The 12,823-nt window shown below is 46.1% G+C and overlaps 1 protein-coding gene across 2 annotated transcripts; it reads right to left on the reverse strand.

The window, feature by feature from the left end:
* Positions 1-492: 492 nt before the first annotated feature.
* On the reverse strand, positions 493-8,489 carry LOC139556602 (echinoderm microtubule-associated protein-like 1). 2 transcript variants are annotated; one of them, XM_071370758.1, is made up of 7 exons: positions 8,306-8,489; positions 4,606-4,791; positions 2,824-2,965; positions 2,519-2,638; positions 2,164-2,192; positions 1,907-1,933; positions 493-1,419 (listed from the first exon to the last, which is right to left on the reverse strand). In XM_071370758.1, the coding sequence occupies exons 1-7, from the start codon at positions 8,442-8,444 to the stop codon at positions 1,127-1,129; spliced, it is 936 nt and encodes a 311-aa protein (XP_071226859.1). In that variant the 5' UTR covers positions 8,445-8,489; the 3' UTR covers positions 493-1,126. The 2 variants fall into 2 exon arrangements, with proteins under 2 accessions (XP_071226859.1, XP_071226860.1); XM_071370759.1 differs by lacking the exon at positions 8,306-8,489 and adding an exon at positions 5,502-6,447.
* Between the last annotated feature and the right edge of the window lie 4,334 nt (positions 8,490-12,823).

A 12,823-nucleotide genomic window follows, 5' to 3' on the forward strand; every position in this document is an offset into this window, starting at 1 on the left:
CTGTCATATCCATCCTTTTGAGCCCATGTCAGTTGTCTACACTACAGGTGCGATGGCCAGCTGTTTGCCTGTTCCTCTGTTCCTCTCTGACAGTTAGGCCTAAACAGATGGGGTTATAAGGTAAAATACAAGTCGAGTCCTTTAGTTGTGTAGGTGATGCGGATTTGGGGCCAGGACACCTGACACCTGCATGCAGGCAAAGAGCAGGGCCAAGGATAACATCAATGGGACGATGACTGAATCAACTACTGTAAACTAGCCTACCTCATTTAATGTTTTCACTGAGCGTAGGATGGCATAAATCTAGCATTCTGATCCTCGTGTATGCCTAGGCTTACAGTTTCTGTGAGTCGGACGGCAGAGTTTCTGTCCCACTACGTATCTCCACAAGAGGGTGCTGCTAACACGCACGCACGCACCATGAAAATATCCTGTAATAATACTGTCCATTGTTATTACATTGTTACATTGTTACATAGACAGTAGTCGAAGCAGGTGATGACTGAAATGTTTAATGGCTGTCAACAGAGACAGACAAATACACTCATAAACCAAATAAGAGAATTCACTCATACATCCCCAAAGTCAGGGAGATGATTCATATTTTACTGAAGTAAAACTACAAAGCACACACACAAAATCGAGACATTAAAACAGACAGAAACGGGAGAAAAAAAACACAGGCTGTCAGTTGACAGACAGAAATATGTAAGAAATTAAACAGAGGGAAAAGTTAAGAGGACTATGGTCACGGATGGTGCTAGGAAATGCAAACGACAAAAAAAACCTCACTATTCCCTTTACTGCTGGTGAAACAAAACACCTCAAAACCAAAAGTTTGTAACTATCAGTCAATCTCAAACATTACTGAAGACAATCTCTACTTCTAATTCCCTCACATTGCTAGAAACACAAACATTTTTCAAACATTGTGAAAACCGAGTTCGCTTACAGGCCTCTACTACACTTGTAAGAGCTTGACGTAGAAGTTGCCCTTAACCACAGATCTAGAATCAGATTACCCTCCCCCAATCCTAACCTTAACCTTTAAGAGGATGAAACAATATCTGAACCTAGACCAATGGTTAGGAGCAACCTCTACCTCCTCCTAGCCTACCCTATTGCCTTAGTAACAGATTTGGAAGTACTGGCTTGGTGACTTGAGGGGGCTTTTGTAATTGGACATTTCCATAGAAGAATACGCATTCTGATTGGTGCTTTTCTGCAGGGGGAGGGTGAAGGCGGGGGGTGTTTTGCATGTCTCGGGCTTAGTTCGGTCTGAGGTGGGGGGGCCTCCTTTGGTCTGAGGAGGGGTGGGGGTTCTGGTGGGTCTAGAGTTGGGGACCGTGGGGGCTGATTTGGCCGCTTCAGAAGACCCAGTCCTTCTTGTTAGGGGGTTCAGATAGATCTGCATAGTCACTAAGTGAAGAGGTGAAATGAGGGGTAAGGGTGAAGGCCAAGGGTGAGAGTAGGGGACAAAATGACGTTTTGTAGGTGTGAGCAGGTGGTAAGGGGTTGAAGTGTTGGGGTGCGAGGGAAAGGGTGGAGATGACAGGAAGAGAAGGGAGGATGTGTGTGGAGGAGGGGGAATGGGAGGGGATGAGAAGTCATGGTGAGATATGGTGAGAAAATGAGAGAGAAGGATAAAGCAAGTGTTCAAATACAGTGCTTACTTATACTTTAGAGACCAGAAGATGCATTTGTCAAAGACAAGATTTTAGCTTTCAGCAGATATTACTTCATAAACTTGACAAACTTGACAGATGTCTTTTCTCTTTTGTTGAGATAGATAATGCATGGGACCAGGAACAGGCGGTGGAGTATGCAGGCATAGTATACAAAGCTAGACTAACATACCCTGTAGACGGTTAAGAATGTTATTCCAGGAGGTTGGAGTGAGGCCTACCTTTACAGTGAGTCACCTGCCTCGACCCTACGGACGAAACACAAAAGCAGGTCAGTCTATGTGGGAGGTATAGCATCCACTCGAACCATGTCACTCATACCATTTATCAATGGCATGTTAAAGTAGGATCAATCTAACCAACAGCTGTTTCCCATTAATCTGGCCATTCCTCTCCCCAAGGTCCTGTGGTACAGCTCAGTGCTGCTCTCTGCCTGTGGGAAGAGCACACTACAGTAGAAATTCAATCATTTTCTTACCTACACTGGCTGCAGGCTCCTTGGTTTTGCTGCAAGGAGAAAATGAGAAAGGAGAAGTTAGGCTCCATCATACAAGCAGGGAAAGTATTGTCAATCTCGCGCTCTAGTCTAGAACAAGGATGGACAACTCTTGTCCACGAGGGCCACAGTACTGGTGCTTTTAGTTGTTCTACCAGGTTACCCAGACACAGATATATGCCAGTGGAAACCAGCAGACCTTCAAGGACCAGAGTCGTAAGTCCTGCTGTGGAGATCTATTTGAGGAAACGTAAGCGGCGTATAGACTAGAACAGTACATTCAGAACACATTTAAACACCTCTTCCCCGTTGGGCCTACTGCCACAGACGTACCTACCTTTCAGCTTTCTTACTGCCGGGGGCTGTGGACCCTGGGGGGCCAGGTCGGGGGCCAGGCCGAGCCGTTTTAGAGATACATGGACTCTCCTTCACACTGCCTACTGGACTCTTCACACCACTGAGGGAGAATGGGGGGGGGGGGGGGGGAAGAGAGGGGGGAGAAACGTTAGAAAGAGTGAGAAAACCGAAAGTGTATGATCAATTTGTTGAACTGTATCTAGTGCTAGAGTTAGAGTAGAGGGATAGTAATCGTACTGTACCTCTCTGTGTTTGCAGGTGATGGTTAGTGATTGTGTACTGTACCTCTTGGCTGATGCTGGTGGTAAGGGGCTGTAGTTCCGTGCGGTGGATGTAGAGGGCAGTGTGGAGGTTGTGTAACTCTTCTTCAAAGAGGCAGGGCTGTTCATTGATGGTCTGGACGGCAGGGCCAGAGACACAGGCCTAGCTGCAGTTGCATAGGGGAAATATGGGTGAGGAGGGTATAAGTGTATGTTTCTATGTGGGTGTGGGTGTGGGTGTGTGGGTGTGTGTGTGTCCTCTGACTTCAAAAATGGCCCGAGTTGCTCCCCTCCTCAAGAAACCAACACTCGACTCCTCTGACGTCAAAAGCGCTAGACCTGTATCCCTTCTTTCTTTTCTTTCCAAATAACTTGAGTGTGCTGTCTCTGATTAACTTTCTCGTTATCTCTCTCAGAACAATCTTCTTGACCCTAACCAGTAAGGCTTCAAGAAAGGTCACTCAACCGAGACTGCTCTTCTCTGTGTCACGGAGGCTCTCCACACTGCCAAAGCTGACTCTCTCTCCTCTCTACTCATCCTCCTAGATCTATCCGCTGCCTTCGACACCGTGAACCATCAGAACCTCCTCTCCACCCTCTCAGGGCTGGGCATCTCAGGCTCTGCACACTCTTGGATTGCATCCTACCTGGCAGGCCGCTCCTACCTGGTGTCGTGGAGAGGATCTGTATCTGCACCACATACTCTCACTACTGGTGTCCCCCAGGGCTCGGTGCTAGTCCCTCTCCTCTTCTCTCTATTCACCAAGTCACTCGGCACAGTCGTATCCTCACATGGTCTCTCCTATCATTGCTATGCGAATGACACTCAACTACTTTTCTCTTCTCATTCCCCCCTTATGATACCCAGGTGGTGACATGCATCTCTGCGTGCCTGGCAGATATCTCAACGTGGATGGTGACTCACCACCTCAAGCTCAACCTCAACAAGACGGAACTGCTCTTCTTCCCAGAGAAGGCCTGTCCGCTCAAAGACCAATCCATAACGGTTGACAACTCCACAGTGTCACCCTCCCAGAGTGCAAAGAACCTTGGCGTGACCCTGGACAACACGTAGTTCCCGTCGTTCTCTTAAAACATCAAAGCAGTGATCCACTCCTGGAGGTTCATGCTCTACAACATCCCTAGAGTACGACCCTACCTCACACAGGAAGTGGCACAGGTCCTAACCCAGGTACTTGTCTGGACGACTGCAACTCTCTGTTGGCTGGGCTCCCCGCTTGTGCCATCAAACCCCTGCAACTTATCCAGAACGCTGAAGCCCGCCTGGTTTTCAACCTTCCCAAGTTCTCTCATGTCACCCCGTTCCTCTGCACACTCCACTGGCTTCCAGTCGAAGCTCGCATCCACTACAAGACCATGGTGCTTACCTACGGAGCAGCAAGAGGAACTGCCCCTCCCTACCTTCAGGCTATGCTCAAACCCTACACCCCAACCTGAGCACTACTATGGGAGGGCAGCTCCTGCTCAGCCCAATCCAAGCTCTTCTCTGTCCTGGTAACCCAATTGTGGAACCAGCTTCCCCCTGAAGCAGACAGCAGAGTCCCTGTCCATCTTCCCGAAAACATCTGAACCCCCCCCCCCCCCCCCCCTTTTCCAGCTCTGACTCTACTGAAGCTATGTTATTAAGGAAAAATGTACTTTCTATAACTGAGATATGTGGTTGTCCCACCTAGCTATCTTAAGACGAAGTCACTCTGGATAAGAGCGTCTGCTAAGTGACTAAAATGTAAGTGTAAATGTGTGTGTGTGTATGTAAACATGTGTGTATGTGCTTGTGTTTGTGTACCTTTCCCAGCGGGTGCTTTCTTGGTGTTGGCGGACTGGTGTTCCTCTGAGATGTTGAGTCTCTTGAGGACATCGGCCAGGGCCATCTTCAGCAGCCGAATCTCATCCTCCTGCATCTGCATCCTCTGCTCCAGGTACGTCAGGCGGTCCGCCGCGTCCACGCCGCTCGCAGCAGAGCTACGGTCATCTGGGGAGCACAACCATAGGTTGAGTTAGCCCACTGAGCTAAAGCCACACAAGACTGTGCTAGCCCACTGAGCTAAAGCCACTGCTCCAGGTACGTCAGATGGTCCACTAGATCCATCCCGCCTGCCACCAAGTTAAGGTAACAACATAGGTCATGGTAATCCTTTGAGATAAAGCCATTTGTACCTAACCAGCGCCACCAAAGCCACTGGCCATTGGGCAATGAAAGACCGTGTGAGCAGCCACCCAAGAGTTTCTGATGGTTCCAGGTGAGCGATACAGACTCGTCAAACTGAAGTCTTCACACTTCACACATATCGCTCACAAAATAACAGAACCGCTGTAGACATAGGAGCTGAAACAAACAACACACACGCCACAGCCAACAGACAGGCATCTGCATCCCTCTGACAGATTCCCCTCGCATAAAAACCAAGAGACCATTTTCTATAAACGACGTCAATAGGAAGAACAATCCTAAGAAATGGCACCATTTTGTAAATGGACGTAAAATCATTTGTAAACGTAAGAGGTCGAAAACTTGAACCATATGAGAGTAAGACCACAGAGATTAAATTGAATACATCCGCTTATACAAAGACCAAGACAATAGACACCATCTGTGTGGTTTTAGTAATCCCAATGAGAAAGATGGTAATAAATGACTGGTGGAACAGTAAACAAACAAACAGAACAGAAGCTGTCATGTACCATTGGAAACTCTGTGGGGTGAGGAGTTGTCATAAAGATTCTTCATACTGGGTGACCCTTCCTCCGCTCCAGACCTCCTCCTCCTCCTCCTCCTCTCTTTCACTGTCTGACAGACAATATCTTGTTCCTCCATCCGAGTGACCGTCGGCTCTCTCTCTCTCTGTCTCTCTCTCTCTCTCTCTCTTTCTTTATCTGTGTGTTCCGCTGGCTAGTGTCTGCTAGGATCTCATCTCCACTGCTCCATCCACTGTTCCAGTTTCGTCACACACACAGTAGAACCCACACGGTGCTCTCCTCTTTCCTCTCTTCCTCTCCTCTTCTGTCCTCTCCCGTCAGCCTCGCACCAAGATGATAAAAAGTACAGCAGAGATCTTTTCTCTTCCTCTCCTCTTCTGTCCTCTCCCGTCAGCCTCGCACCAAGATGATAAAAAGTACAGCAGAGATCTCTCCTCTTTCCTCTCCTCTTCTGTCCTCTCCCGTCAGCCTCGCACCAAGATGATAAAAGTACAGCAGAGATCTCTTCTCTTCCTCTCCTCTTCTGTCCTCTCCCGTCAGCCTCGCACCAAGATGATAAAAAGTACAGCAGAGATCTCTTCTCTTCCTCTCCTCTTTACCTCTCTAACGGAATCACATCCAGATCAGAAAGAGTAGAATCCCAGTCCAGATGGAGTCCATGGTGAGGTTATGAAATGTTGATATTATCTATCGCTCCTTTATCCTCCTTTATCACCCTTCCTCTCTCTCTCTCTGGGTGGTGTCTGCCAATGTAGGGCATGCTGATGTTTACAACATCGCTTAAAGCCTTGATCTGAGATTGTGTGTGTGTGTGTGCGTCCATGTGTGCGTGTGTGTATGTGTGTGTGTGTAGGGGTTAGGGTTAGTGTTTGATCATGCTCATACACTCTTGCTATCCTCTCAAATTCAGCCTGAACAGTAGGGTTTGGAGTGTGTGTATGTTTGGTGTGTGTATATGTATGTGTGTGTTATACAGTAGCACAATGATAATCCCCCAGACTGAGCCTCTTTGGTACGAGTGACCCCACCCCCACCCCGATAAACCTTGTCAGAGAAAAAGAGAGATGGACAGAAAGAAAGATGGAGAGAGAGATAGAGGGTGTGATAGATGGAGAGTTAGACAGAAAGAGAGAGAGAGAGAAGCGAAAGAGGGAGAGAGAAAGGGAGCGAAAGAGCGATATAAAGCAAGGAGCGAGAGAGAATAATCTATACCTCTCCTCTCCTCTCTTCTCACCCTAGTACAGGTTGCACGCCCTTGTGTTGTTCTCCTGTAAGCAGCTTGTCCAGTTCATTGATCAAATCAAATCACATTTTATTGGTCACATACACGTGATTAGCAGATGTTATTGCGGGTGTAGCGAAATGCTTGTGCTTCTAGCTCCAACAGTGCAGTAATATCTAATATCAGTAGTATCTAACAAATTACACAAAATGTACCTAATACACACAAATCTAAGTAGGAATGAAATAAGACTAACTACATATGGAACAAGCGATGTCAGAGCGGAACGGACTAAGGTCCAGGTCTTTCCAGGTCTTCTATTTACAGTAGTACATGTCACTCTGACTGATGATGGCTAAAGGTGAGACACAACCGGTGGTGACACACCGTGCCAGTACACAAGAGATCTCACAGGTGGCACCAGGTGCATCTAAAACAGTCTTCCCTAAATAGTGGGTCAAGAAGACCACAGATTGTAGTAGCTATTATAATTATTTATCTACAGTAGCTATTATATGTCTATAGTAACTTCAGCTTGGGCACGCTATCTGACCAACGTACTAAACCGTGCCTCGATTTTGCCCGAAAACTGGTGAAAACCAATTTCTAAGGCTGGTTACTGGTCATCATAGTAGGAACAAACAAACTGGCCATCCCAGAAGTCTAACGGAGAGATACAAGAGATCCCCAACACCTTATTTGAGCAGGCTCCTAAATGAAAAGTGATTTTAGATTTGTGCATTTTTAGCACTTCAAATGTATTATATTATTTTTATTTCAACAGTAAAGTCATTCAGTGTTTTTAATGAGAACTGTGAAGAGACCGGAAATGATGCTGCAAGACCAATAAACTAAACGAATAAACTAAACGAATGGTCAGGAGGTAAGCCTCTCTATGTAGCCATACTGTAGATGCGTCCAGGCAGAGGCTGCTATACGTGCCTCTGTGACTTAGTGTTTCTGTTCCTGTCTTTGGCTGTGACATCAGGCCTGCGCCACCTCCAGAGACCCCATATGGGACCGGGATTAGAATAGCCCATAATCCCAGACCTGGAAAAGGGAATTAGTAGAACACAGCTCAATCTCTGCTGCTGCTGCATAGCCTACCCACACACGCACGCACACACGCTCACACGCAGGTTATACACACACATGCTCATGCTAACGGGATTATGTAGACTCACGCCACACAACGTAGCAACAACCCTAAAACAAACACTTAGAAAACATAACTAAACTCTAGGCCTATAGCAGTGATGGTGATGGAGAGGGAAATCAACTGGGATTCTCCTCTCCCAGATGGTGTGGTTTGTGAACGGCAGAATGACCAGATGTCTATTCATATAACAAGTTCACAACCCTGCTGCATACCCACACATACGCCTCTTGTTATTAATCCACTGACACCAATACCCCCAAGTGTGCAAAGCTTTGCCAAAAAAATATTATAAAATGTTAACAAATTCAAAGAAACCCCCCCCCTAAGAACCTTCTGTTACTTTACTTATGCTAATTCTACCCCACCTCTTCATTCCCCACACCTTTAGCCCTCCCACACCTACAGTACCTATCATGAAGTCTGTGTCTGGAGCCAGCAGGGAGTCGTGGTGGTAGGTCTCCCTGAAAGAGGGCCTCCTCAGTCCCGTCTCCTCCATCCCCAACCCCTGGTCCACCAACTCCTCCATGGGACTGTCTTCCATCGACATCCCAGACGCCAGGCCTCTGTGTGTGTGGTGCTCCTACGAAAGGCTGAGGGTTACTCACTTTCCTACTCCTCCTCCTCCTCCACTGAGCTCATCAGTGACCTTCCCTAAACCGCTAACCCTCCCTCCCCTCCTTTCCTCCCTCCCTCTCTCCATAGAGTGTAGATGGGGCGTAGAGGGAGATGGGGGGGGGGGGGGGTGATGATATCATTACGGAGAGATTAAAGGCCCTGGTAAGCCATCTCAAGCTCTCAGCCATGGATAATAAGACAGGGGAGGGAGGGAAGGAGGGAGGAAGAAGATGGGGAGGAAGGTACAATAGTGGATGGCAGGAAGGGAGAGAGAGAGGGGGAAAGGTGAGAGGACACCTGGTCTCAGACAGGTTAACTGCAGCTTCCACCTAAGATGTGGACGGGGGCTGCATTTGTGTGTCTATCTGGGTGTAAACAACACATTCTTAGTGCTACAGTGAGAATGGCTCACACACACTCTTCATGTTCCTCACCAAAGATGCATGGGATTTGTATTGGTACTAAACTGCCTAAACCAGAGCGCTTGCATCAGATTGCCAGCTGGTCTGGCTGCTGCAGCGAAGGCCTAATAGGGCTGATGAGCAACAGAAGATTAGGAAGGAAAACTTGATCAATTAAAAGCATGGCCAATAAACTGGCCATGGTAACTATAGTTATGGGGATGGCAGCTCTGGATTAAGGTTGCCCTATGATCAAGGATCGGCTCCACCTAGGGTTGCAAAAATCCAGTAGCTTTCCCAAGATTCCCAGGTTTTCCCAGAAATCCTGGTTGGAGGATTCCAGATTCCTGCTTATTCCGGGAATCTTCAGGAAAACTGGGGAATTTTGGGAAAGTTACAAGATTTTTTGCAACACTAGCTTCAACCCTCTCCAATCCTTCCATGAATTATTACGGGGGAAACACTCAAACGGACTTCAGATGAGGGTGTAGGGATAACTCTATCCTGCTATCCCAATGATGCAGGAATTGATGAGTTCAACAACAGACGAAAGGGTATTAGGTACAGGAAGGGCCTCAACAATAAGAACTACAGTAAGCTTCTTCCTTTCTGTCTATTTTGCACTTACTATATTGCAAGCAGATGCTCTGCCAACCCAAGTGTTCTGCACTGTACATTATTACTACGTGTTTGCACTGCTCACTGATGATGTAGCGTGTCTAAGCTGGTTGTTCACTGCCTGTGGTTAGTTTGAGCTAGCATTGCCTTATGTAGTGGCATCACCTTCCTTAAGACCTGAGGTGCCGCTGGTAACTGTCCCTCTCACCCATAGAAGCAACCTAGCCTTTCCCGGTTTAATACCTACAGTACTGATGGGAGTGTATTGCTGGTGCCTCAGGCGGCTTACAGTACTGATGGGAGTGTGTATTGCCAGGGACAGATTAAGGGCTATTTTTTTTATTGTACAATATTAGGAGGCAATACAGCTGAAGTCGGAAGTTTACATACACTTAGGGTGGAGTCATTAAAACTAGGTTTTAAACCACTCCACAAATTTCTTGTTAACAAACTATAGTTTTGTCAAGTCGGTTAGGACATCTACTTTGTGCATGACAAGTCATTTTTCCAACAATTGTTTACAGACAGATTATTTCACTTATAATTCACTGTATCACAATTCCAGTGGGTCAGAAGTTTACCTACACTAAGTTGACTGTGTCTTTAAACAGCTTGGAAAATTCCAGAAAATGATGCCATGGCTTTAGAAGGTTCTAATTGACATCATTTGAGTCAATTGGAGGTGTACCTGTGGATGTATTTCAAGGCCAACAGTTGAAGTCGGAAGATTACATACACCTTAGCCAAATATATTTAAACTCAGTTTTTCACAATTTCTGACATTTAATCCTAGTAAAAATTCCCTGTTTTAGGTCAGTTAGGATCACAACGTTTTATTTTAAGAATGTGAAATGTCAGAATAATAATAGAATGATTTATTTCAGCTTTTATTTATTTCATCACATTCCCAGTGGGTCAGAAGTTTACATACACTAAATTAGTATTTGGTAGCATTGCCTTTAAATTGTTTATCTTGGGTCAAACGTTTTGGGTAGCCTTCCACAAGCTTCCAAAAAATAAGTAGGGTGAATTTTGGCCCATTCCTCCAGACAGAGCTGGTGTAACTGAGTCAGGTTTGTAGGCCTCCTTGCTCACACGCTTTTCAGTTCTGCCCACAAATTGTCTATAGGATTGAAGTCTGGGATTTGTGATGGCCACTCCAATACCTTGACTTTGTTGTCCTTAAGCCATCTTGCCACAACTTTGGAAGTATGCTTGGGGTCATTGTCTATTTGGAAGACCCATTTGCCACCAAGCTTTAACTTCCTGACTGATGTCTTGAGATGTTGCTTCAATATATCCACATAATTTCCCTTCCTCATTATGCCATCCATTTTGTGAAGTGCACTAGTCCCTTTTACAGCAAAGCACCCCCACAACATGATGTTGCCACCCCCGTGCTTCACAGTTGGGATGGTGTTCTTCGGCGTGCAAGCCTCACCCTTTTTCCTCCGAACATAACAATTGTCATTATGGCCAAACAGTTCTATTTTTGTTTCATGAGACTAGAGGACATTTCTCCAAAAAGTACGATCTTTCTCCCCATGTGCTGTTGCAAACCGTAGTCTGGCTTTTTTATGGCGGTTTTGGAGCAGTGGCTTCTTCCTCGCTGATCAGCCTTTCAGGTTATGTCAATATAGGCCTCGTTTTACTGTGGATATAGATACTTTTGTACTTTGCTGTTGTTCTGGGATTGATTTGCACTTTTTGCACCAAAGTACATTCATCTCTAGGAGACAGAACGCGTCTCCTTCCTGAGCGGTATGACGGCTGCGTGGTCCCATGGTGTTTATACTTGCATACTATTGTTTGTACAGATGAACGTGGTACCTTCAGGCATTTGGAAATTGCTCCCAAGGATGAACCAGGTCTTGGCTGATTTCTTTTGATTTTCCCATGACATCAAGCAAAGAGGGGGGCTGCATCTTGGGCCCCCCACGGGCCTGGGACCAGTGGCTTCAGCCCCGGTAAGCCTCTGCATTAACCTGGCCCTGAGGATGGCAGGCGCTCCAGGACTACAGTATTTATCATAATTTGCCTAATTGGCTGCTGTCCCATTTCACAGACACCGATGCAAAAATAATGGGCCCGTGTTTCAGAAATACCCGTGACGATTTCTGGTCCCAGTCCGTCCTTGCTGCTATTAAAGACATGCTCCGGAACTTTGGTGACTCCAAAGTATTTTTTAAACCTCCCGCTTTGGGCTGTATGTGTCAATGGGTAGGCTGCATACATGCAGAAATCCGCAGAATTACTGTCTTATCTCAATTAGCCATGAAATCCCTAGTTTGAAAGCAAGTGTTTTTCTCGAAGCTGTGATGTGCCATTTCCCCTACATTTTCCCCCACGTAGGCCAGCCCCCATAGCAACATGATTTCTAGCCAATGGGCTTTAGCCACTAGTCATTTGAGCGACAGCTAGCAAGGTGCACACACAGCAAACCGAGAGAGCAATGCCGTAGCGCACATATCTGCACCTATGTGACGTAGTACGCAATTCTCAGGGACCACTTTTGGCTCACGAGCGCTACTTTTAGAACTACTGGCTAAAAAGTAAACAGAAGTACCAAAGACTCTCTTTAATGTTTGAAGTGTAAAAACAAATGTGAAAGCCTCCTGGAGTTGTTGAGTTGTCAGATCCTCCCGTTGATTGGTCAGTGGTCCCTCTGGAAGTCTGTACTGTCTATGTGTCTGTAAATCGGTACTGCCGGGGTGTCTGTAATTCTGTCTGTGTAATGCACATCAATAGGTGTGCTGTGCTAGTGTCTGGCCACTCTGGACATTCCTAATGCCATGAGCTGGGATAAGCAACGTACAAAGAAGGGCTGAGGAAAGAGAGAAGGCCAAAGCCTGTGTCCTGAACCTGTAGTATAACTACTGACACCTTGTTGGTTGCAACTAACATAACAGTATACCATGAGCCAAGATGACAGGTTAGTAATTTGAACGCAAAACTAACAATGAACACACACCAGAATCAGATTAAAAGACAGACCACCATTTTTTTCTCTCACAAAGGACTTCAAACTTTATAAATAGTCTGTCAATGGTACATTAAATCAGCAGGGATGCTAGAATTCTTCCCAAGAATCCAAGAGATTTTCAGAGAGCATGACAAAGTGACACGATTATCTGATACACACATCCTCTCTACTCCAAAAATATCTAGACTTTTAGATCCCCCATTTTTAAATATATCAAAATATATGCCGACATTTAGCAGTAATACAGAAGAACACAAAAAGCTGAGTTTCAGGCATTTGTCCGGTGATTCGTTTCGATTGGTGGAGAAA

The sequence above is a fragment of the Salvelinus alpinus genome, chromosome 27 (genome assembly GCF_045679555.1).
Source record: "Salvelinus alpinus chromosome 27, SLU_Salpinus.1, whole genome shotgun sequence".
Taxonomy (NCBI): Eukaryota; Metazoa; Chordata; class Actinopteri; order Salmoniformes; family Salmonidae; genus Salvelinus; species Salvelinus alpinus.